At 30.6% G+C, this 27,729-nt stretch overlaps 1 protein-coding gene across 1 annotated transcript in view; it reads right to left on the bottom strand.

The window, feature by feature from the left end:
* Nucleotides 1–27,729, bottom strand: part of rho-5 (rhomboid-5) — a gene marked incomplete at its 5' end in the record, with an annotated part of 140,309 nt that overhangs the window by 37,879 nt on the left and 74,701 nt on the right. The window contains 3 exons of the mRNA XM_088227870.1: nt 5,174–5,380; nt 17,597–17,810; nt 22,635–22,847. Coding sequence (XP_088083996.1) covers nt 5,174–5,380; nt 17,597–17,810; nt 22,635–22,847 — 634 coding nt within the window. The remainder of the gene's footprint in view (nt 1–5,173; nt 5,381–17,596; nt 17,811–22,634; nt 22,848–27,729) is intronic.

Genomic DNA, 27,729 nt, shown 5'->3' with positions numbered 1-27,729 from the left:
ATGTCATTGTGATATTTTTTTAATAAGCTTTTGTACAAGTGCTGCATTAACATATTATAGAATAAAGCTACGTTTATCGCCAAGTTAATAATAATTTTTGTATGAGTTCATTCCCGCAGAACCACAGAAAAAATAGCCATTTGTAATTATATTAGGTACTTATATATTAAGTACTTATACGTGGGTACAAATAAATGAATATTTTTGTAGATTACCTATAACATAAATCACTGCTCGCCACTGGTATGCATGATAGTTGAACGCAGCCCTGGTAACAAACGTAATTGCTATGTCACTACTTTTAAAAATATTTTCCTCTATAGGGTCCGTCTATGTATTAACATGTCAATGACTGTTACTAATAGATACAAAATAAGTTTGTACAAAATCAGATGTGTATTTTAAAAATTAAAATAAAGCTCTTGAAGAAAATCAGGATTACTTTTTTAAATACCGCCTTTGACGACCGACGCAGACCTCTACAAAGATCTTAAAATGTATTTTATATTATTCACAAGGTTTCTCTGAGTGGGTTTTGGAATTATAACATAGAAAAAATAATGTAATTTATTTCTGTAAAGCTGGTAAATAAGATGTCATTAATTTTCAAAAGATTGTAAAGGCTTCTCTGATATTTATTTCAAAAGACGTTTAGAGGGGATTTAAAATAAGTTAAACTTAATTTGCCATTTTCATAGAAAGGCAACCCTTTTTTATATATTGTAAGTTGGAAACTTTGTTCTATTCAACTGAATTATTAGGAAATAAATTTTAGGCTTTTTCTCCGTACGTTGGATTTTTGAATAACAAGAAAAAAGGTATTTAAAAAAAAAGACGGTTATAACTGAGCCCATTCCGGGTGAAGTGAACCAACTCACTGACGAAATGGTCAAACTTTTGTATTGAAAATTTAACTGTATGAGCTTTTTGCCTATATGATTATAACGTTTATTCATTTTGTCCTATTATTATACATATGCACTTGTGATGGAGTGTGGGATCGAGAGCCGAACGGTAGGACTACATTTTTTCGTGTGTTGTGGGGAGGCGTGTTGGGAAACCATCTGGCGCGTATCGTTTAAATGGATGCTGTATGTGTATGAATTATCGAGGCGCTTCGACACAACACACGAGAGCAACGGAATTCTACCAATACAATATCCATAAAAACGATACGTGCCAGGTGGCTTCCCAACACACCACTCCATAACGCACGAGAAAAAAATAATCTTGCCTTAAGAAAAAATAGACCCCTGATGAAAAAGTTACCATGCCAGCAGAATTAGGGTAGTGAAGAATATGAGGGCTTTGACAAAACCTAATTCTTAATACTCATTTTTATGCGTAGCATTATCTTTAAGACGAATTTCGAATTTACTACTGTTAAAAATCGTTCTACTAATATTTTTGAGTCCATTGCATCCAACTCCCTTTCTTTATAGTATAGTGTAGATATTAAGTCAATTTTTCTGCCTTAAAAAATATAAATAGATGTTTATCAATGTTTTGTTTTTTAATGAAAATATTATAAAGACAAAATCTTCTACTTGAACATGACTTTTATTTTATTGGTTGGTTGGAAGGAATTTCCATTTGGCAATAAGCCCGCCAATGTACAAATAACTTTATGTACAAAAGTTAAATAAATAAAATGATAGAAATAAAATAAAAAGGAATCAATTCATTAATTACGTAAACCTTGACAAATAAGCATGTTTGCTTTGAAACCGGTCGGTGAAAAATAAATAATAGTGGTTAAAAACAAAGTTGTTTTATTTTTTTTGCACCACAATAGGCCAGGAGGCCCAATTACAGTGGTGAATTACATTACAGAACCACCAGGCTTGAGAAAAATCACATTTTAATTTTTGTGTTCTCACCGGGAATCGAACCCGGAACCTTCCGTGCGTGAGTCAAGCGTCTTGACCACTACCTACGGAGGCCCCCTAATAATTAAGAAGATTTCTTAATAAATTACTATAGTTTTATTAATTTATTACAAAATCTTCTGTTTTATACAGAAAACGCGTCAACAAACTATTTGAAACAATCAATACCTAGAATATGCGACTAATATAACAATAGATTTACCGAGGCTGATATTTTTTATGACAATGTATGTAAATTTTGGTCAAAAATCATGGAAATTTTGAGAGAAGCAGATATTAAAATTTATTATTTTATACATATTTTTTCATTTCGTTTCTTTTACATTTGTTATATTTAACATAATTTAAATTATTGTATTTTTTTATTTTATTTTATTATTAGTATTAAGTGTAAACAATTTTTTTGGTGTGTGCATGAGTGTCCTACACTAATTTACAAAGAAATTGACAATATTTGTGTACATACTGTTTTTTAACCCAATAAAATAAATAAATAAATTATAATATACCAGCAATATGTTCATTTACGATTAATTTTCTCAAATTGAGCGGTTTGGGTAGGTAGGAAAAAATTGCCTAAGGCAATTATGCCCGCCCTTATCCATATGTATGTAAACTGTATGTGTTTATAAAGTGTTTAAATTAAATTAAATTTTCCTATTCTATCAAACATTAAAAATAAAAGAGTATTTATCAAAATAAAATAAACATATAACAACTATGCCACGGCCATTTTTTTCTACCGACAGGTTTTAAAGCTACACTCGTTTCTTTATCATGTATTTTCTATCATGTTTCTTTGTAGGTGTGATAAACTAATTTAAAATAAGTGGTTGAAAATAAATTTGTTTTATGTATTTTTTATTATAATGAATGACCACGAATTTAGTGCTTCAAATATAAATAAAACTTATTTTTCAAATTTATAATATAATTTTCCTTATTTGAAATGGAACGGTTTGCGGAGACCTTCGAACTTAGCAGAATAATATGTCCATTGCGGATTATAGGAGTAAATCTCAGAGTCGCCGGAAGGTTTGTCTAGTTTAATTTCCTTATTATTCCGTTATGAACATTAAATTGGTATTTGGGATAATATTTCAAAACACAAATAACCAACCACAATTCGCAAACAATCAATCACAAACCGACGATCTAAACCTAAACTAAAACTTAATCCGAAATAATATAAATTTCGATTCAATAAATATTATTATTTATTATTTAATTTTACACTACGCCCAAGGGGCATTTACAAAAAAATATACAGGTAAGTACAAACATAGTAAGTAATAATTTAAAGAATAAACAACGCTTTTTTGTATACATGTAGAAACAATAAAAAGCATACTGCTATGCAAAATAAAAACTGAAAATTTACATAGTAAAAAAGAAAAAAATATTGATTTAGGAAAAATTGAATTAAAAAGGAAATTGTTAATAACTTGTTAAGAATTTAAACAAAAAAATAAATATATGTATATATACGTATGAAAAAAATGGTATTAACAAATTAATGTTAAAAACAAATAATAAAAATTAGTTCACAGTAAGTATATATAAGATAATAATATAATATCTGGTACACAAAAATATTTGATACATTAATTTCAGAAAAAGATAGGATAAGAATAATACACATTAAAAACAGAGAAAAAATTGTATGAAAAAAACAATGAAAATATCAATGTGCAGAAGTCATATTTTTTTCGTAATAATTAAAAAAAATGATCCATGGTAAGTATAGGAAAACAATATTTAAGTATTTATTAATTTTTTTCGTAAAAAAAATCATATTTAAACAGGCATTTAGATTTTATAAAATACTCCGTTATGAAATGTGATCTTACTCTTTCTCGAAATCGCATTTTTACAAATTATCTGGATTTTCAAAACCACAAATTAAACGTTGTTTTTTGTAATTCATAATTTTTTATAACTGATCATTTTCATTAAAAAATAATGAAAAATTAAATTTTCCCTTAAAATGCTTTGCAAAATAATCCTTCAGCAAAAGGTGATGTAACGTCATGTTACATTAAACCAAAGACAAGTTATTTTTTAATACCGGTATCAAAAAAAAACATAGAAAAAACATGTTTAATTTTTTTTCCATAATTCATAAAAATGTTCGTTTAATTAAAGAACACTCCGTTTTCATTTTTTATTCACTAGTTTTATATAGATTCCCTGTTACTAAATATGTTTACTTATTTTATGCAATAAATTTATAAAATAAAAAATACATTAAAAAAATTGTTACAAAAATATGATTTAAATATATAAAAATGAAGAGAGATAATGTACTTATTTTATCACATATACTGTTAATGTAGGGTTCTATTCCAAAACTGAGTTCAAATTTGAACTTTTTCAGGAATTAATATTTTTTATTATAGACTGTTTGAAGTAAAATAATAAGATGGTGAGTATTTCCGGTTCTTGAAAAAAATAGGCGAGTCTATTAAAAAGAGCAAAAATATTTGATTTTTCTTTTGATTTTTTTGCAACACTTCCAATATACCGATTTAAAAAAAACATTACAACAGAGATGAAAAACATTTTAGAGAAGGGAATATTGAAGTCCAGGCATCCACAGGGCTTATGAACTGTCATTGGCTGGTTTTAGTGGCCACTTTACACTGCTGAAAATTTTAGCGTAGGTACTTCAGGGGCATGTATACCAACAAAATAAAAAAGAAATAAAATTTGACAATCGGACTCTTCAAACCCGCGAAATTAAAAAATCCCGTTTTTTTCTGGACACACGCTATTTTTATTATTATTTACTTATTTTAATGTTTTTTATTTAGTTTTTTAAAATATCACTTAAACTCTAAACTTCATTGTAACATAAAATAAAAATAAAAATCCAAATAGGGGCTAGATTACTTAATGTCAATGCGCTCTGTAGCTGCAAGACGTGCTGGGATATTTATTTAGTGTACAGCGCCCTTGAGGTGTTTTTTACAAAAATGGCGCTATATAAATTATCCAAATATATATATATATATAAATACACCTCAAATGTTTTTACCTTCAGTTTAAATTTTAATATTTTTTTCTCCATAAATGTTTTTTCCCACGTGACAATATTAATTTGTTTACTGCATTATATGAAATTGAATTTCACGGCTTCTCCTTCTTTCTAAATGGGAATCTGATTTTTAACTGTGTTATGTTCAAGTTCGGTGTTTTCTTATCAAATATGAAATAACGTAAGTATTCGATCACAATAACCGGTCGTAGCGAACTGCAAATAAAATATCAGGCGAGTTACTCACGGAGCAGTCCGCCTTGCTGCTCTGCACGCAGCCCGAGTCGTCGTTGCGGATGCAGCACGCCGTGTCGCGCTCGCGCTGCTGGCCCTGCGCGACCTCGCGCACGATGCGCGCGTCGCGGCGCATGCACGGCGCGAACTTGGCCCCCAGGTGGATGAGGTCGGCGGCGCGCGGCCCCAGCCAGAAGTTGGCCGGCTCCTGGTACTCGACCTGCGAAGGAGAATATTGAGCATTACATTTATAATAATAATAAATCTTTATTATGTGGATTATTCAAAGGCTTTCGATAAAATAAGTCATTCGGTCATACTTCGCAAGCTTTGGAACATTGGTATACGGGGGAATCTGTATCGTTGGATATGTTCCTACATTAGTAACCGCAGTCAATCGGTCTCACTCAAAGGATTTAATTAATCATTTAAACCAATCCCATCAGGTGTCCCTCAAGGTTCACATCTTGGACCCTTATTTTTTATTATTTATATCAATGATATAAGTTTATGCATTCAAAACTAAATTTTGTTTCTATACGCTGATGGCAATAAAGTATTCAAAATTGTGTAAACAATAAATGATTGCGAAGTTCTTCAAGCTGATTTAGATAGAATCTGTTGCTATTGCAAGGACAATAAGTTATAATTGAATTCTGATAAATGTCTTGTCATGACATTTACTCAAAAGAAAAAAAAGCATACTATTTGACTACAAACTATCTGGGAAAATTGTCAATCGTTCAATGGAAGCGAGAGATTTGGGTGTACTGATGGATGATAAGATTTTATTTAGTCTTTTTATTTTAAAAAAATGTGATTTTTAATACTTATTTTGTATGACTATATGTTTTCTGAATAAAATAAAATAAAATATAAAATTACCAATAATATACAATTTCATACATACAAAATAATAACAAAGGTATACAGAGTTAAATGGCGGACCTATTGCCACTTAATATTTCTTACAGTCTAACCAAAACTAAATAAAAAACAATAAAAAATTATTTTAAAAAATTTAAAACTGGAAAATAAAATAAAAAAGTAAATAAAAAAGTTTAGAAAACACAAACAGCTAAAACATTGTACTAGGTTATGGTGTCTATTGCTTACGTTAATTATATTTAATACATTTTAATTAAATTTAATACATTCATGACTAATAATTGTGATGCTTTTAATTGCCAAATATCTCTTTATTGTTTTTATTTACATGTTAGTTTTACTTTTTTGTTTCATTTAAATTTGTTTTAATTTTCTTTTTATTACTAGTATTTACACTTTTGTTTTATTTTTTAATTATAAATGGTACGTTCTCTACTTTATATTTGTGCTTCAATTTATATTATTATCAGTATATTTTCAAATTTATATTTATGCTTCAATTTTTATTATTATCGGTATGTTTTTATCAACTTAACTTTTTAACCTTTGTATAACTGCTACTTATTTTGTTTATAAACTTTATTACTTATTATGTATTATATAAGCAAATTCGTATTGTAAAAGCCCTATGGGCGTTTAATATATAAAAAAATAAAATAATCAACAGATGGAAGAATTGAAGAAATATGGATGTTCGAACATAGGCAAAAAGGTGAATGTTACACAGTGTGTAAAGTAGCCACTTAAACCAGCCAATGACAGGTTATAAGCCCCGTGAATGCCTGTACTTCCATATTCCCTTCTCTAAAATGTTCTCCATTTCTATTGTAGTTTGTTAATAATAATGATTTGCTTTCGGGCTTGAAAGGTTAGAAATTTTTATAGATGTCTGTATCAGGGTGTCTTTGAATAACCACAGAATTCACCTAATTTGTGTTTTACACGACACAATATTCTTTAGGTCAAGTCTTGCCAAGATTTTGCAGCATTTTCTAACTCAGTTATATAAGCTTAAGAATCTTTTTCTTATTAAACTGGCACTATTAAGGTTTTTGGTGGGTTTTTCTCTGATACTACTGTTTTATGTTATTTTCACATGAATAAGTTATGTTTATGTTTGTTTTGTAATTTGTGAACCATTTATTTTTTTATGTATTAAATGAGAAATTAAAAATATAAAAATCCTTCAAAATTAAGCGATGAGGATTACATTCAAAAGAAATGTACATTCTAATTTAGAATTCACAAAGAAATTGGCTTGCTCACAGTAAAGCAACAAATAAAAGATAGTGTAGCAACTTTTAAAAATAAAATAACTAGGGGATAAATGAAAAAAAAAATTAATCAAATTTAACCAACAATGTCATACATATGAAACTAGGGATAAAAAAAAGATTACCAATAAGAAGAAAAACAGAGTCTCAAAACTCATTCTAAAAGAGATTGAAGCTGTACAATGAGTTACTCGAAGAAATGAAAGAAATGGAAAGCATTGAAATATTTCAAATTAATTTGAAAAAATAAATTGAGAGAAATTTTGATGAAGAATTGTAAAGTTCTAAAAAGTTTTCTTTTATTTTATTATTTCGAATGCAAACAGAAAACTATAAAAAATATATACATAGTAGGGCCTGCGATCCAATAATATGTATTCACTAAATTATACTACAATAAAGCGACAACATTTTAAACCATATGAAAAATAAATAAACTATATATTGAAATAAAAGATATATATAGACAAAACAAGGAGATAGTGGGAAGGAAAAGAAAGAAATTGATCAGGAGAGGTGAAGATTGAATGAAGGAAAGTAGGAATGGAAAATTGCATTTAATTTAATGATTAAGAGTAAGAAAAGAGACAAAACGTCTATTCTCTGTTATTCTGAGTCAAGCCTATTAGTTCTCTTCTGTACCTATTAAATGGAGTGTTAAATATATCAAGACTATTAAAATTCTCGTTAAATGCTTCACATATTGAAATAATAGGACTATCAAATGAGGCCCTCAATTTATTCAAAGAATATCTTCAAGGAAGAAAACAAGTAACTAAAATAGAAAACAAAATATCTGAACCATTGGAGAATAATTTAGGAGTTCCCAAGGATCAGTTCTAGGACCAATTTTATTTATAATATATATAAACGACATCACAAATATAATAAAACACTGCAAACTACAATTATTTGCCGATGATACATTAATCTATATAGCGGGAGATAATTATACAGAGACTTTACAAAAATTAAACGAAGACTTAAACAGAATATCTAAGTGGCTCAAAATTAATAAACTTCAGCTTAATGTTGGAAAAACAAAATACATGGAGTTAGGAAGGAAAAAGCCAAACCCAAGGATGAATGTACTTATTGATAATGAAACCATAGAAAAGGTTAATGAAATGAAATATTTGGGGATAATACTTGATTCAAAATTGACATTAAATGCAAATTTTGAACACGTTAATAAAAAAATATCAAAAAAAATATTTTTCCTTAGTAGATTGAGAAATAAATTAAATAAAGATACTGCAGAACTAATTTACAAAACAATCATTCTTCCACATATAGATTACTGCTCAACAATATTATTTTTAGCAAACGAAGGAAATTTAAATAAACTAGAAATTTTACAAAATAAAGCGATGAGAATAGTTCTTAAGAAAAATAAATATAGCAATGTAAAAAAAATGAGAGATGAACTAAAATGGTTATCTGTAAGAAGGAGACTTAAATTTAATATGTTGATATTTATACATAAATTTTTTCACGATAAATTACCAAAATATTTTAAGGATAAAGTTGTCTTAAACAAAAATTGTCATGAATATGCTACTAGACAAAATGATCAAATAAGACTACCATTATTGAAAAGAGCTGAGTCGCAAAATTGTTTGATGTATAAGGGTTTAAAAATGTATGATGAGATGCCTGAATGTATGAAGAATGAAAAGTGTCTGAAAGAATTTAAAAATAAATGTATAAGTTACTGTAAGGAAATGTAAATATATATAGATGATGTAAATGTACATAATAGTTTATATTAGTTTTAATATAAGCTAACTTAAGAAATAAAAAAAAAAAAAAAAAAAAATATACGAGGGACGGTAGAGTGTTTCCTATGATTAGTTTTAATATTACGAATATAGAAAATATCAGACAGTCTAGTTGGTCTGGAGGGGACACGGCAAGAAAGTAAATGAATTAGTTAGTTATAACACAATAAAGTATAAATAAATTTTATAAATAAAATAAACACATTAAATATATACGTATGTCCAATATATGAATAAGAAAGACCCGAAAAGATTTTTGTTGAGTCAAACTAATAGATTTGTATCAAAATAAGCAATAATGCAATCAGAGGGTTTTACCAGTATACCGACGATATTTGCATACGTAACCCGTTTTCGGCCGATATTAAAATGTTTTAGTAGAAGGCCTAAATAAAGGGGAAAAATAAATAATGTGAGCTGTTGTTTAGTGAAAAACCGAGAAAATTCAGAATAGTAAATAACAGTTCTAAACTTTGTTTAAAAGCTCGGAGATTTTTACGACCTGACAGGCAAGTTAGTGCACAAACGAGAATTTTCCAGTGTAGTTCCTAGATAATGAATTTGAAAGCTCTAGAAATTGAATTGGTGTCCATCTTCTGTCACAACTAATCTATCGCAAAGAAGACTATTACTTAAGTGTCAGTTTCTATCAAACAACATATCAATATATCATTAATAACAATATATCGTCGGTATTCCGATAAAACCCCTAAATGCATCATTGCCTATTCCGAGAAAAAATATTTTTAATGTTAGACTCAACAAAAGTCTTTTTCGGTCTTCCTTATTTTATAAATCAATGGATATTGTCAAGTAAAAACCCTGAAAGGGAAAATTAAGTAGACGAGTCCGCCTCTAAGTGTAGTGGTTGGCGCGTTCGCTTACTATCCGAGGTCATGTCAACATAACATACTTTTTAGTAAATAAGCGTTTGACTTTTACGTACTAAAACAATATGTTATTATTTATCACTACCTCATTTCCCATATTACTTAACTTTGTGTCCGGGAGGTTAAAAAATACACATGTGTCTGAAATATAACCAGAATCCTGGACGAACGCTTTTGAGGCACTGGTTACTCTCAGGTAAAAAATCTAATAAAAAAATCAAGTAGAGGCAATTCCACCTCGAAGTGTAGTGGTTGGCGCGTTCGCTTACCATACTAGAGGTCCCGGATTTGATTCCTGGCAAGGTCGACATGAAATATTTTTTGGTGGAATACTGCAATATTTTATTGTCTCTGGACTGGTTCCTGAAGCATTAGACTGAGAACCATACTTTAAACGTAAACAAATATTCAGATACGCTGTATTTGGTGGACTTATGCAGCACCCTATGCACCAGCAGGTACAGATAATGGTTTGAAGATAATGAAAATAAATAAAAATAATCGATACTCAAAAATAAGTTGCATTTAAATCTATTTTTATTTATTTTTTTATTGTTATTATTGATTTCACACTTATACAAACATTTCTAGTATATTTGCGTATTCAACGCTTGGCAATTTATTCCAACCAAGCAACAAATTTTATTTAAACAATTTACTTTTTTTTAAATCTAGAAACTTTTTTATAAACGGTTTAAATGTAACATAGTTTATTTTACTTTGCGAAAAAAAAACATTTGTGTATTGTTTTGAATTATGTATAATGAATTGATTTGTGAGGCCTTTACGTATTAACAAACTGAAAATTACGGTCGTTTTTTTTTCAACAAATATATCTTCTGCATATTTGATTCAACAAAAAAGTAAAAATCTTATTTAACGAGTAAAATAATAGTGGTTAGATAAATAAAAGGCAAAGCTTTTCTACAGAGCTATAGTCTGTTTGACTTTTAAAAAGCTGATTTATAAACTTAGAAGGGAGATCACATGACCCCGCCTAACCTTTAAAAAATGCTAATTGATGAAAAATATATGCAAAAGCACTCTTACTTTTAATTAGTTATTCCCAATGGCTTGAAGTCGTAACAAAAAACTTGAGTGTTAACATTAATTCAGTATTTTCAAACAAAAGCCGTTCTGTATATTGTAAATGTACATGCTACCGTATTATATTGTTCCTCCCCTATGACTTCGGGGATTTTCCACAAGTTAAAAATGAATTTATCGCCTATCGTAGACATATTCAAATAATAAAAAAAACAGACATTACGCCGTGAAATTAAACCCTGTAATGGTTACTGTTATTATCCTTCTGTGTATTCAACAATGAAATAAAAACATTAGCTGGCTGAAGTATACGAAGCGGACTTTACTTTTTGCCTCAACTGGACAATTACTGTAACACTTAGGTTGTTACATTGTAAATTTCAAAACAACCTCTAATTTGCGAAATTATTTTTAAGGCCATTTTTTTTTCAAAATGGTTTTTCTTTTTACTATGTATTTAACTGTTTTGTTTTTAATTTAAATATGTTTTTGTTATACACATATACATGTAATTATTTTACCGTGTTTTTTACTACGTATTTACTGGGTTTTTAAATATGTATTTTACCATGTCTTCTACCATGTTTCTTACAATGTTTTTTTGTTTTTACTGTGTATTTTACTGGGTTTTTTAATACGTAAAAACGTAAAAATACTATATTTTTTACTATATTTGTTACTTTGTTTTTTAAACTATGTATTTTACAATGTTTTTCATTATATTTTCACTATGTCTACTACCTTTATCAACTTTTTCTATACATTGATTACTGTTTTTTTTTTCGACTGGCTGAGAACGGGGTAAATAACCCTAGTTAATAATCTTTACGAAACTCTTTTCTTCATTTCTTGCAGTAGGTTGAAAAAAGTATCAATCCTTGGTTGCGCGAGTGGTTGAAGGGATGAGTGGTTTGTGGCTGGATGGACCGCCAGTGGACGAAGGTCCACCTACCCTACCCATCCTATGATCTCCCAACTTTCAATGTTTGTTATTCTCCTCGTCTCTATGGCCATGGGTAGCTACAGTTGCTATGGGAACAATTTTCTATATCCATAGCAACCAACATCAACAATCACATTTTTTCTCTTTCTGATAAATTCTGCCAACTACCGCATGTTCATAATTTTATCTGCCCGCATCTGCTCGTCCTATAATCATCTGCCCGCATCTGAACATCTTTACATCATCTGACCGCCGCTCCGCCACATTCATAGGCGTAAGTATAGCCTGTGAGCTCGCCAATACATGACAGATGACATTAACATAACCATAGAAAAACATAGCAGTTGAGCTCTCAGAAGTAAAGCAACGTGAATGCAGCAATGCTTGAACTACATGTCAATAATATTCTAATAATAAATAATATTATTTGGCCATACGGAACTTTAAAGCACACCTTGGTTTAATTACTAATAGTATTTTATCGGTTAGGTAGGTGTATTTAAAAAAAATGTTGCGTACCTGAAAAAAGCACAAATAATTATGTTTTTGTAAATGATGTCAGTAGCGACACTCAGAGAGTGGCTTTGTGACGTTTTGTCATTTTTTATAAGAAATTAATGGCGTAGCCGAAATACTGTTATAAAAACGAGGATGTTTTTGTTGATTGACGTTAGCAGGCGCTACCCAGGGGCGACTTTGTGACGTGAGAAATTATTTAAAAAAAGGGATTCATGGCGTAGCCGAAATATTGTAATTAAAACGAGGATGTTTTTGTTGATTGACGTTAGCAGGCGCTACCCAGGGGCGACTTTGTGACGTGAGAAATTATTTAAAAAAAGAGATTTATGGCGTAGCCGAAATATTGTAATTAAAACGAGGATGTTTTTATTGATTGACGTTAGCAGGCGCTACCCAGGGGCGACTTTGTGACGTGAGAAATTATTAAAAAAAAGAGATTTATGGCGTAGCCGAAATATTGTAATTATAACGAGGATGTTTTTGTTGATTGACGTTAGCAGGCGCTACCCAGGGGCGACTTCATGACGTGATGAAATTATTAATTTAAATATTTTTTTTCATTTTACATAGCGTAGCCGAGATAATAAATTGCGTGGTGTTTCGAAATTTAACCGTGTAGGTAGCCGCCTAGTTACAATATTATTTTTGTATTTGTACAACTCCTGTTTTATAATGTTTATGTATTTATCGCTATAAGAATTAAACTAAAGATAATTTTTACTTTTAATCGCTATCCGTTTTTTAAATTACGTTTGTAACACTCAGTAATATTTATTTTTCAAGTATTCAATGTTTAATTTTAATTTATTTTAATTAATATTGTTAATATAAAGCGTATTTTTATTTATTCGAATTTATTAGACTGTTTTTATTACAAAAAATAAAAATGCATATTTCTCTATGTATTTTTCTGTTATAAACAATCTATTAAAATAATACACATCAAATTTCCATTGTCTGTTGAATTTCTTTGCAATCTTCTTTTTTTTCGATGGTTAAAACTCTAGGAAATTCAAAGACAATAAAAATTTTACTGTCATATACTGGCGAGCTCACACGCTATACATAGCCCTTCATATTTATATTCTGCAAATAACTATAGTGAAAGTGCCGTGTTCACCAAAAAAGGAAAAAACTACCCAGAAGCCAGGACTTGGATATATCATCCGGATTCCTGTCCCTGATTCTCTTTCCTGTCTTCGTAAAGGTAGGATTTTTGTTTGCTGTGGTTTGTTTAGCCGCATACTGTTCTTTTTCGTATTTCCCATCTCCGCGCAACGCACCTTTTTCTTTCCCCGCAAAAATTAACACAGATCAACGATTCAGACAAATAATATCCACGCAAATTATAATCGCCACCCCAATCCTATTTATGAATGTCGCGGAGAATTTTTCGCTTATTGATAGTTCCCGGAGGATGACATATGTGCGTTTTGTTTACAGCAGTGTTTCCCAAGGTAGACCTCAGAGGTGGGGCACCACGCTTCAGAGATGGACTCGTTGGCATTCCACATATAAAGGGGAATACTTATCGGTCATACAAAAAAATGCCTGAGATGTACAAAATTGAAGTTTACTCCAAATTATACTTAAAATAGAAAGAAACTCGTTACACTTTCAATAATTATCTAAAAACACAGAAACTGTGCAGGATGTAGGAGTAATGGCATGTATTTGCGAAGAAACTAACACAACGTATCCTAATATTACTTTGCATGCCAGAAAATTATTATTACCCTTTCCCTTATCGTATTTGGTGAAATGTGGTTTTAGCGCCATAAGCGATTTACTCATTAAAAAACGAAATCGATTGGATATAACTAATGAAGGTATAGAGGGGACCTAAGACTGAAATTAACTAAGTTAGATACGGACGTCAAATTTCTTTGCAGCAAGCGTAACTAAATTTAATCATGAATTAGGGCCGGTTGCATCGACAAAAGTTAAGTTAAAGTCAGGGCTAAAGTCAAATAAAAGTTACTTTTATGTCAAAATGCGTTGCATCAAAAAAAGTTAACTAAATGTTAACAAAAAAGTTACTTTTATTTAACCGGCCGCTAGGGGGCCGTTTAAAGTTTAGTTTAGAGTTAAATGCGATCTACCATCTGTCAAAAAAGCGTCGTGAGTGTTGAAATCCATCGATCGATCTGTGAAAAGTTGCACAAAATGACAATTTTATCGTCTTCCGATGACGAATTTATCATCGAGTATATTCTAAACTGAAAAAAAACTGTTCAAACCACGAACGGACCATTTTTTGTGGGAAGAATCCGACTTTATTGCAATATTTCGAATGTCAAAAAAGTGAAGAACTATTAATTATTTGAATTTTTAATTGTTAATTATTTTTCAAAACACGGGACTTGATCATCAGCGGGCGTGGTGTAAAATAAATCTAAATCATCACTGTATTGAAATGCTATTTATTTATTTTTAAATAGAGCTAGATTGAGCTCAGCTAACTCTTTCTGGGCATTTAAGGCTGCCATAGTTGCCCGAAAAATGTCATTTTTTTGCTCTATTTCTAGAGTAAAAAGTTATTAATTTTGTTTTAGCTTTTGCTCTTTTTATTTTTTATCTAGTTCAAAAAGAACAATGTCCCATTTGTTCTTTTCTTCTCCGAATGCGCAGTGTTGCTTCGCCCTTTCGCACACACTGAAAATTGGAACGAAATTTAAACGTTTGTGCCCAAAGACGCGTCGCGGGGCATGTATATTACTACATGTAAATAAACAAGTACGTGCTTACGCAAAATTCCCAACAATTTTTAGGGTGAAACTTGAACCTTTACAGTGGCAACATTCTTAACTTTAACTTAACTAAAATAATTTTGATGCAACGGAATTTTTCAGTTACCAGATTTTGAGCCTTAAGTAAGTTTAAATATTAAACTTTAAACTAAATTTATACCAACTTTGATGCAACCGGCCCTTTGACGTCAAGATATGTGTGTTTGTACTCAATTTCAATTGTCACTTGTGTTTTATTGTTGTTTTCATTTTAATTTTATTCTACTTAATTACATTTTCAATTTGTGTTTGGTAATCATTTCAGTTATATTATATGTACATATTAAAATATTTCATTTCATTAGGGGTTCATATGTTAACAAACATATAACAATATGATTTGAAAATTTACCTGCTGTTTAGTTAAAAAAGATGCCGGTGGGGCATCTGACTTTTGAAAAGACTACGGTGCAGCATGGCATAATAAAGGCTGGGAAATACTGGTTTACAGAAACCTATATAAACAGATTTTATGGAATATATTCGATATAAGAATTTAATTGATTGATGGTATTAAATTATGGGTTCGATGAATAGATATTATTTCATTAAGAATAATATGTATTGACGGGCCTATTTTTGCGAACGTGTTTAATAATCCCCTTGCCAACATATTGGCTACACAGGGAAAAAACCTTTAGTTGAAACTTGCTTATTTTCTGCCGGGGGCTGATCCTTCTGTTTCCTTAGAGAATACGAAATAATTACAGGGAATTTACTGCGGAAATACCCAATAATCGAATTAAACCAAATAGTCAATTTATCGACCCATCCCGAAAAATTACAGAGGTACAGACTAAATTCATTAAAAGCAAAACTCAATTACTTAACGATGTAGAATACAGTCGATGTTTCAACTAGATCGAGTTACTCGTAGGGCGTTCTATTTTACTTTTTTCACTCGCTAAATAGTGCTTGAATTGAGAATGTTCGAATTCGTACTGAGACCTGCTAGGAATTTGAGCAATTTATTTATTTTCGAAACCTTATTTCCTTTTCCTCAAAAGTCAAGTCGAATGTTGCTCCCCGCAATTCAATGTTCACATTCAATATCGGAAAAGTAGACAAAATAATTTAAGGATTCTACGAATTGGGATACGGAGGCACCAACGAAGATATTGATATATTTAGTAATTTGATGAACTGAATAAATTTTATAGAACTGGTTGATTTAAAAGTTTTGCGAAACTCGATTTTGTATAATTTAAAAGATAAACGACAACTGATGTGATTCATTCGGAACTTTTTTTTATCAAGTTTGTTTGAGTTCTTACAACTATTATATATGTTGGTTTATTACTATAAAATGTTAATTTTCAAAGACAATATCGTTTGGTTCATGCAAAAATACATTCTTAAATCACCAAAAAAAAAGACCCAAATATTTTTCTATTATTTTTGGATCTTGATAGAAATCGAACCTGGAACTCCTGGAAGAGGCGTTCGAAGAAGACTTGTTTATATTTTAATATTTCTTGACTTAAATTTTAACAAGAAAGTTTCGAAAGTAGGTATAATATATTTTTTTTAATAATCCATTTCTTAACAAGTTCTTTCTTGTACCCTTTCCAATATAATTACAAGTTTTAATTTTTTTTGTGATTACGTACCAACACACAAGCACCCTCTCCCTCATTCGTTCCCACACGCACATGCACTCTCTCCCTCATTCATTCACGCATACACACATTCACATACACATACATGAATACATACGTCACTTACATACAATTACGTAAACTCTTTTCTTATACATTATGTATTATTAGATTAACAGTGAATTTTTTAATTGGCTAATATATTTTTACTTATTTTTTCATTTAATAGCTGTAAAAATCCCAAATAAAATAGAATAAAATTAATGGTGAGGAAATGGGTGAGACAGCTCAATAAAGGTCGTGATAATGCGCAAGACGTCAAACGAAGTTGGCATCCATCTTTGATTATTGATGAACTAATTCGTGAAGTTGAAGAAAAAAATAAAAAAACGGAAGTTTACAATAATATCTGGTCTCTTTATGGAATTTCCACAAATTGTCTATAAAAAACTGGATTTTGGAAAACCATATTATCTTCTTAATAAAGAACACAAAAATCACATCGCAGCCGGCCAACTTATGAAAGCACACGGCATATGAAAAATAAATACCAAAAGTGGGAGTTATGTAGATTAATAGTTTATGGTTTAAAGTTTTTTCCACAATTTTATTTGACCTGTCAAATGGAACTCACTTTAAACCTCGTAGTTTTGACGCGGATACTTATTTTAAAACTTAATCGTTTATCATAATTTCAACGTTTTTACCTGTTGCAGACTCAAACTGGTGACCAGCACCTGACCAGAGCGCCGCACGCGGTCCAGCCCCACGGGACCGAACCCGTAGCAGAAGATGGCCGCTAGCATTACCAACAGTTGGGCAGTGGAGACCCAGTACGTGAAGTAAGGCCTGTAGTCTCTCATGTCGTCCAGCTGCTTTTTCACGGGAGCACGCAGCGCCACTGACTTACGCACCGAGCGGCTAGAAATAAAAAATCGTATTATATTTCATAGTTTTTTCATACACTTTATTTAATTTGTATTTACACCTTCGGATAATAGACGCACTGTATCTGAATTATGCTATTTACATAAATTATTAAATAATAAAGTAGACTCTTTTAACCTACTCTCCAAAATTCATCTTAACGTCACCTTTCGTGTGACAAGAAATAAGTATTTATTCTATCTGCCAGTCTGTAGCATTAATTATGCACAAAACTCTTTCCTTTATCGTCTTTGCTCTAACTATAATGCTTTTTTTCATCTATTGATATATTTTACATGCCCCTTAATTTATTTAAAAATAAATTAAGGGGCATGTTTCAATGTCAATTTAAAAATAAATTAAATCTGCCAGTCTGTAGCATTAATTATGCACAAAACTCTTTCCTTTATCGTCTTTGCTCTAACTATAATGCTTTTTTTCATCTATTGATATATTTTACATGCCCCTTAATTTATTTAAAAATAAATTAAGGGGCATGTTTCAATGTCAATTTAAAAATAAATTAAGACTCAATATTTCTGGCTGCGATACGATCCCACTTACTATTTAATGATGCTCACACTTACACACACCTGAACACTTACTTAACTCACATAAACACACATCTACACTTACTCCTATACAAATACACATAAACACACCCCTTTGTTGTAACACAATTTAATAATATTTAGAAACTTCACTAGTCTGTCTTTAAACCGTATTTAAAAAAAAATCGGCAAAAGGTCTCTGGAAAATATTGGCCATTCATTTAATAAACTGCCCGATGATCTAAAACACGAAAAGTCGAATAGCAAATCCAAATGTGTCGCAATTAAAAAATATTACTTAATTCTTTTTGATAGGGATAATTATAAATGTAATTTATTTAGATGGTGTAAAGTACTGTGTTTTATGTTTCTGGTGTTGTGTTTTCTTACTATTTCGGATGTATTAACTATGTATGAGATTATATATTGTCACAAAAACGTTTTTTTTTTATGTACGGTCCCAATTTTTTAAATAACTCATGGAAGTATAATATCTACTATATGTTTTACACGTTTTATTAATAATTAAAAACAAAAATTTAAAAATGTAGAGATCCGTACATTATGTGAGGCTGAGGTAAGCATTATCGACAAAATCAAGGCAGCTCTGCGCTGGTTTGGACATGTAGAGCGAATGGACAGCGAAAGATCGACTAAGAATATTTGCAGTACGAATGTTGATGGATGGAGACATAGAGAAGGACCGAAAAAGAAATGGCATGACCAAATCCAACTAATACTTAAAGATGTACATGAAAGTCAGAAAAATCGGCGAGCGTGCATGAGAAAATGTATAAATGTAGAGAAAGGGAGATCTGTATGTAATGATAGAGTGATGTGGCGTTCTATCCTCTCTGCCTACCCTTACGAGAAAACGGTGTAATGGTTTGCTTGTTTGTTTGTTTATGTGCATGAAAATGTGTATAAAAATTTGAGATATCTCCATCGGTAACCTGTAATTCAACATTGTATGAACAAAAAAATGCATGTTAATTGTATTTTTCATACGGGCAATTTAATTTTACCTTACATATAACATTAAATATAACTATTATCTTTTTATTGTAATACGGACCGGAGCAGCTCAAAACTCTCTATTAGAAAAAGCGATCGATACATTTTTATATAAATTCGATATGGACTTGTTCAATTGTACTCAGCTCTCCGCTACAAACGGAGACTGAGTCTCATTGACATTAATAATGATTAGCTTTTTAAATATTTTTATCCCGACTAAATCCACTTCCATAACTCACGTAACATACTCACCACATTCCACAGATTTCATTCCACGTACCACACGCCACACTCAATACACCACACTCTAAACTCACAAAACAATCAACAATATTTTGAGTTTGTCAACATTTTTGTACACAAGGACTGGATTCAACTCCCTAGGGGGATGTTAATATCAACATATTACAACAGAGATGAAGAACAATGAAGATAAGGTAATATAAGTCTGGGCATCTACAGGGATTATGCCCTGTCATTGGCTAGTTTAAGTGGCCAATTTGCACACTGTGTAAAATTCACCACTCTGCCCATATTTGAACATTTATATTCCTTCAATTCTTTATGTTTGTGAACTTAAACCAGCCAGTGACAGGTTATAAGCCCTGTAGATGCCTAGACTTCTATATTACGCGTGCGTAGTCAACTCGAATTCGCTTCCTTAGTATGGTCCCCTCAGTATAATGTATATATTAATCTAATCGAGAACATTCAAAAGAAATTTATAAGGAGCCTGGAATATCGTTTTGGTAACATTGAAAATGATTACGGCGCATCTTTGATAAATTTTAATATAGAATCACTACAAAAAAGGCGCCTTACGTGTTATTCAATTTTTATTTTCAAAATTCTAAATAATATGGTTAATTCGCCGTATCTTTTACAAAACATTGGTTTCCGTTGTCCTCTTCGCTATACCAGATTAAATTCTCTTTTTTAAATAGGAACTTGTAAAAACAATTATACCTCGAATTCATTCATTATTAGAAATTATAATGGACTCTGCACGTTGCATTTATAGAGAAAATTTCTTTATGGGGTCGATTATTTGGGATAGTTGCTGAATGTGCATCTTGAGTGGGTTATGCTATGTATATGTGCCGCATGTAATGTATATGTTTGTTTATGTTTTATATGTGCTTTCATGTGTGTGTGCGTGAATTGCTCGGAGTGTACATTCGGTATTTTTATTTATTCTAATTTATTACCAACGATAACCTCCATGGAAAAAGCAAATGTTAACTATTATATATGACATTGGTCGTAAGGAGTCAGAAAAGTTGATGCGTGCCACGGATTAGAGAACCTTACTGGATGTCAAAAATAAAATATAAAAAATAAGGAATAATTAAAAAAAAAATATTTATAGATGACAACCATGAAGTTTCGCATAAATAAATTGTCTATGTTTTTATGAATGTATGTATGTGTATGCGCATGGGTGTATGTACGTGTGTGGGTATGTACATGTGTATATATGTGTATATTTATATATATGTGTGTATATATGTGTATGTCTGTATGTATATGAGTCAAAATGTGTATCCGAATAAGTTTATATTTTGTTTGTCTGTGCTCTATATTAATTTGTTAACTATTAAAATGTAATTGCCTAGCTTGGAACGGGGTATGTACCCTTGTTAGCTGGACAAAGTGAACATGAAATTGTATTTTGATAAAGAGTCTGAATAAATAAATAAATATATATTCTTATCTCACTTGAATTTCTTATTTATTAAGATTTTTTTGTCACATTCAATGTATATATCTTTTGAATAATTTATGAAAACCTTATTGGTCTTTTAATGTTAAAAAAATTGTTGTTTTTAACACTTATTATAAATGACTGTATGTTTTCTGAATAAAATTACTTTCTCTAAATTGTTTTTCATCTCTGTTGTAATATGTTGATATCACAAAACAATGACAAACAAAAAATATCATATGTTCTTCATTCTCATTACATCTTGTTGTCGTCGTTAAAAATTTGTATTGTTCGAAATTTTATTTATGTATTTATTTATTCTTTGACAAATAATGTCCCATGTCGAGTGAAACATTTTACATTATTTTGAAACCTGTGCTAAATATACATTAAACAAAATTTAACTTTTAACTTTCTAAAAAAACTAACAAATAAAAAAACTTTTTAACCCACTCCATTATCCACTTCTTGATAGCAAATTTATACTGTGTAGATACTTATCAATGAGGAAGTTCAATGCCTCTTTTTGTTATTTTTTAATTTATTTTATTTTATTTCAGTGTATTGTTGTGCACTCAGTACTATATTGGTATGATTACAGTGATATTATTACAAAAAAAACTTAAACCTAAGACAAATCAAATTACGTACATAACACAATATATAATACAATTTCTGAACAGGACAACAAAATGTGACGAGAATACGTTTAACACGTGACTCCATTTGTGTTGGTATCTCCATAGTTTTGAATAAGGAGTGTGATTTATGAAGTGATTTGGGTAAAATACGGTTTATTTTATTTCCATTTTTTTTAAAAAAGAGACTAAATATTAATATTATTAATAGAGGCTAAATATTATTATTGTAAATGAGACGCAGCTTCTGTTTGTAGAGGAGAGCTGAGTCGTTAAATAAGTCAAAATCGTACATCTTCTCAAATTTTGAGAAATGACTAATTGTTCTTCCTAATAGAGAATTCCTAAGAGGAGGGGAATATTAAAATTGATTTGTTAATAAACTGTCAAACTAAGCCAAAAAAAAAATAAAAATATTTTTTTGTCCCGTATTATCAGCACTATGATTTTTTGAAGTGATGTAATTTTGAAATTACTCTGCCAGGGAGGTCACAAGTCCTAGTCAGTGAGCTCTGCTGATTGGTGTGTGAAAACTAACACCGCTTGATTCAAAAGAACTTGTGACGTAATTCAATGTAGTTTTTAAAAAAAAAATAATATTCCTTTTCGAGATACTTCGCCGTAAAATTAAATGTCCTAATTTTTACCGCGCGTAAGGAAATATTTTTTACACCCAATTTTCTGTACCACTGAACTTCCTCATTTTCCTCAGGGACAATAAAAGTAGGTTGTACACTCGAGTAGTAGTAGTAAGTAGTCATTTTTAATTGTTAGTATGCAGTATCAGGGTGATGCGTCTAGTAACTCTGGTATTTGTGCTTTGTGTCTTGGGAGATGTGTAAAGTCGTGCGCGAGAGGTGCAAAACTCGTCAAGTCACCGACAGTAAGTACAGCATTATTCACGCACCCGAAGAGGCTGCCCACGATGCCCATGCCGTACTGGCGGCGGTCGGAGTTGTCCGCCAGGCGGTCCAGCAGCGGAGCCGCCACCCGCCGGCCGTCGCCCACGGGGGGCGCGGCGGGCACCGGCGGCTCCCGCGGCCGGCTGGCGCGCACCCAGCCGCCCGCGCGCCCCTCATCCATGTCGTCGTCTGCGCGCGCAGCGTCCACGTGGAACGTTCTGGAAAAAGAAGGAAATTTGAAATTAGAAGATTACTCAACATCAATATGCTTATTTCCCTTATCAATGCAGGCCCTGTCACTGTCCACAATTGTGACACGTATTGAAAAGGTAATTTTTTTTGTATAGTATGATTTTTTCCAGTATTTGCTTTCTGATTTTAAATTACAGATTTATTTATTATTACGATGGTTGCTACTTATGTTTTAAGATATGGCAACACCAGTGTGAATATGTCAAATCTGACATTTTCATCGTAAAGTTTGCCATTTTTAATAAAAAATGTACTAAGAACCTTTTGCTATACGAGTGATATTTGTGTTACAACGCTGCGACTTTTTTGGTGATGACGCACCATCTCGAGCCACCGCGTTTCGCTGGTTTTCTGAATTCAATCGTGGTCGCATGTTACCGGACGAATTTTGTTAAAGTCGTCCAAAATTGACTGTTGTGCCAGGAAAAATTTATGCTTTGCATGAACTGATATTGCAAGATTGTCATGTGATATACCGTGAGATTGAAGCATGCTTGGGCATTAGTTCCACTTGCATACATTCAATATTGCATGAACATTTGACTGTGCGGGTCTTTCAAGACGAATCAAATCCAACAAAAGTTGTTCGCGCACGAAGCACTTCGAAGCAAATGGTCGCCTGTTTTTTTCGAAATAACTGAACATGTCACCACCGTTCCATTAGAACAACGTAGAACGGTCAATCCTGAAAGGTACACCACCATTTGTTTGCCAGAAGTGTTCGGAAAAATAAGGGAAACCAATTGCAGAAGACGAATCATTCTCCACCACGGCATTGCAAGCTTTATAAAGTGAAAAATGTTTTTGATAACAATAATATACTATGAATATATGTTTGCTTTCAAATGAAATAAAAAAATAAAAAAGATTTACAGAGGATTTTTTTAAATTGGCTAGTATTGATAAAATATTTCTACTTACTTTAATGTAAAAGCTAAAAAAATCCCGAATAAAATAAAATAAATGTACATACCTATCTGAATATGTTGTGCGGTTATATTAATGATCGTATAACTGAGGCCTGTAAGGCCGATAAAACGAGGCCCGGGAAGGCAATTAAAAGAAACCCGGCAGGCCGATTAAATGAGGTTGAATTTTATAGTATACAACAATCGGCGGTAGTCGACTGCTTCCTACTAGTCTTGCAAAAAAAGACAAACGCCACTATGTCTAAAGGCCCGGGACACAAACTAGCGGGTCGCCGAAGCTAGACAGTTGATGTATGTACTTACACAGACCCACATCCTGCCATGTAAAAAAAACTAATTCAATAAGACGTGCGTCCAGCTTAAAGTTTTTCTCCAAACTGACAAATAAATTAATACTAGTGCTGAAGATAAATCTATAAAGATGATTGGATTTGTACTTCGAAACTCTATATCTTTCAATAATACTTTTGCAATTCACACATTGTATTAAACACTAGTCCGCAGCATACTAGAATACTGTTCCATAATTTGGGACCCTTCTGAGTCAAACCACATTCTAGAACTACAGAAGCTTCAAAACCGATTTTTGCGATACTTATATCCTTAAGAAAATAATCATTATTCATTATTGTATCCATCATTATTTCTAGCAGGGATGATGGATTACATCACCCCCGAATCTCATCGTCAACATTTTCTTGGGAAACATTTCGATAAGCTGATTATAGGAAATAAATATAATCCAAATATACTGAAAAAGATCAGTTTGTATGTTCCCAATGATAAAATATACAGATCTCATGCATTGTTTTATACACCCGTTTATACACCAGAAGCCGTACAAATGCAAATAAAAATTCACCCATTATTAATTGAATTCGCTTGCTGAATACGCCTCTAGTGGATAATATGGATCTATTTTTTTTTAGCAGCTATCTGTATTCTATTCATTAACTTGCAATTTATAATTACAGTCTGGATTTCGCAATGGGTTAAACAGCCCGTAAAGTAATGCAGACTAGATTTTATCAAATAAATAGATAAATAAATATTGTTAAAATTATTTTAGCTGGTTGCCGCAGGCTGCGTGTCAAAACTCCAATACAAATTTCTAATGAGACAGGCGATTCTAGCGTTTTGAAATATTCCCAAAATTTGATTAAATTCCAATGAAAATTTAACTAACAATATTTTGAGTCTATATAAATTTTTGGAAACAAGAACTGGATTAATTCCCTTTGGGGGTAATTCATATTAATATATTGCAACAGAGATGGAGAACACTTTATAGAAGTCTAGGTATTTACAGGGCTAATGTCCTGTCATTGGCCAGTTAAAGTTGCCACTTTTCTCACTGTGTTTGATCATCAACATCATCCAGCCAATGACAGGTCATAAGCCATGTAAATGCCTAGACCTCTATATTCCCTTCTCCAAAATATTTTATTTTTTGTTGTAATATATTAAAATGTAATTACTTTAAAGCGGTTCTAATGCATTAAGAGTTATATGAGAGGGTTTTTTTTTATAAAATATCTGTAACAGACGCACGGAGCATGACAGAAAATTCATTTCGCGTGTTTTTGCGTAAGTTCCTGCATTAACTTCTCATGATATATTTTAAAAAATAATGTGGGATTTCAAACACTGTGTATCTTAGATATTTACCTAAATATCCGTACATAATTAAACGTCCAATCATGTTTCTGATGTCTGACCTTTAATGCTGTTTAATGACATGTCATTACCTTGTTTAAGTGGCCACTTTACACAATGTGTAACATTCAAAAATTTTCCTATGTTTGAGCATCCATATTTCTTAAATTCTTTCGTCATATAAATGTCTAATCAATATATATATATATATATATATATAAACAAAAGGTGAGAGGAAAGAAAAATAATTTTAAAAAATTAAATAAAAATAATACGCTACGAATAAACAATAATGTCAAATATAGATTACACAAACATCACTCTGTCAGATTTAAAATTTACACTAAAAATGTATTGTGTAACTTAGTAGACATTATAATAATAAATATGTACATCTCCCCTCCCCTCCTTATCCTCTCTTCAAGCATTTTTGTCCTTATGCCGCCCAATTTACAGTAACTTAATGTTCTTAAAATAAATATTTAAAAATCTTTGATTATTGAGTACATGAAAATAACATTTTTATATGTATAAATTGTATGTATTTATTTGATATGTAATATATTTCTTTACTAACTTTGTATACTATGTGGAAATCTGTTATTAGTTCTGAGTTTATACACTATATCTGTTTGTTAACTAAAAATATGTATGTATGTAGAACTGTTGATTTCCCAAATAAAATAAAATAAAATAAAATAAAATAAATAAAATAAAATAAAATAAAATAAAATAAAATAAAATAAAATAAAATAAAATAAAATAAAATAAAATAAAATAAAATAAAATAAAATAAAATAAAATAAAATAAAATAAAATAAAATAAAATAAAATAAAATAAAATAAAATAAAATAAAATAAAATAAAATAAAATAAAATAAAATAAAATAAAATAAAATAAAATAAAATAAAATAAAATAAAATAAAATAAAATAAAATAAAATAAAATAAAATAAAATAAAATGAAATAAAATAAAATAAAATAAAATAAAATAAAATAAAATAAAATATTAAATAAACATGATCGAGAAGTACCTAACATAAAAGAAAAACCCTTAGCTGATCAAATATAAAAAACCGTTAAAATTGTAACAAGTTATATTTTGTCTTGTCGTTTTTTAAATCAGTGTAGAGCCGGAGAATTTTTTGGCAAATTTCAAATCCATATGTATTAATTTAATCAACAGACAGTTTACGCAACAAAAAAGTTTACACGTTATTCCAAAGTACGACGAAAACCCTTTTAACGGCAAAATATAAATTTCTAAGCCCGCGTAAGAAGGTTTCTAAATTTCATGTCAATAAATTATGCAAATAAAATTCTGGTTCCTCAAAATATCGATACCCTAGGAATAATGTAACAAATACCATTTAGGGACGGGGGAGGAAATTGAATAAACCTCCCGAAAATGTGCGAAGTGGCCGCAATCTGATTTAGGGAGGAAAAAAAAAGAATTTTCACAGAAATATTACGGGAATGGTTTTTCGCTGTCTTTTGAATATTTCAAGGCAACAAAAGCTTTTGTACAGGAAACTTTCAACACTTGGTTTCATTTCAAAGTATATCAAAGGCGAAACCATTAAATTTAAAACATCATCATCATTTCTTATCCGCACCCAATTATGCATAGTGCATTTCATTTTATATATTCGCTTTTTAAGAAGTTTAAACTATACGAAGGGTTTAAACTATACAAAAAAAAAACTAAACTAACATTTGAAAAAAAATATTTGATTACTTATTTTTCTAAAAATCTTTAATAGCCTTTAAAGTATTGTTAATTAAACAATTTTGAATAATTATATCGGTGTTATCGAGTTAGGTCAATTCTATGTTCCGCTAAAAACAGCCTGGCCGCTTTCATACAAAAAGCTGTAATAATCACCTTATGACAATAATGTTGATCACAAAAATGGTATTTCTCAATTTGCAGAAAACACCTACAGCACTAAAAGAATCTTACGGTATAGATGCTGATGAGAATGCCTTCAGAAATCTAGTTATTTTTAATAAATTAAAGTGGATAAATACATTGTAATTTTAATTTTACAAATTAATTCATCAAACAATATTTATTTTTTTATTTATTGACACTTTATATACATATACAATAAATATACATATAAGGGCGGGCATATTGCCTTAAGGCAATTTCTTCCTACCTACCCAAACCGTTCAGTTTGAGAAAATTATAAATATATGGACATATTGAATCTTACAATTTTATACAAAAATTAAAAGCAAAGATTAACAAAAATAAAT

Source organism: Micrasema longulum, unplaced genomic scaffold (genome assembly GCF_059751315.1).
Source record: "Micrasema longulum isolate JH-2025_06_02 unplaced genomic scaffold, ASM5975131v1 h1tg000546l, whole genome shotgun sequence".
NCBI lineage: Eukaryota > Metazoa > Arthropoda > Insecta > Trichoptera > Brachycentridae > Micrasema > Micrasema longulum.
The sequence above is the reverse complement of the archived record's forward strand: the minus strand, read 5'-3'. Positions and strand labels throughout refer to the sequence as shown.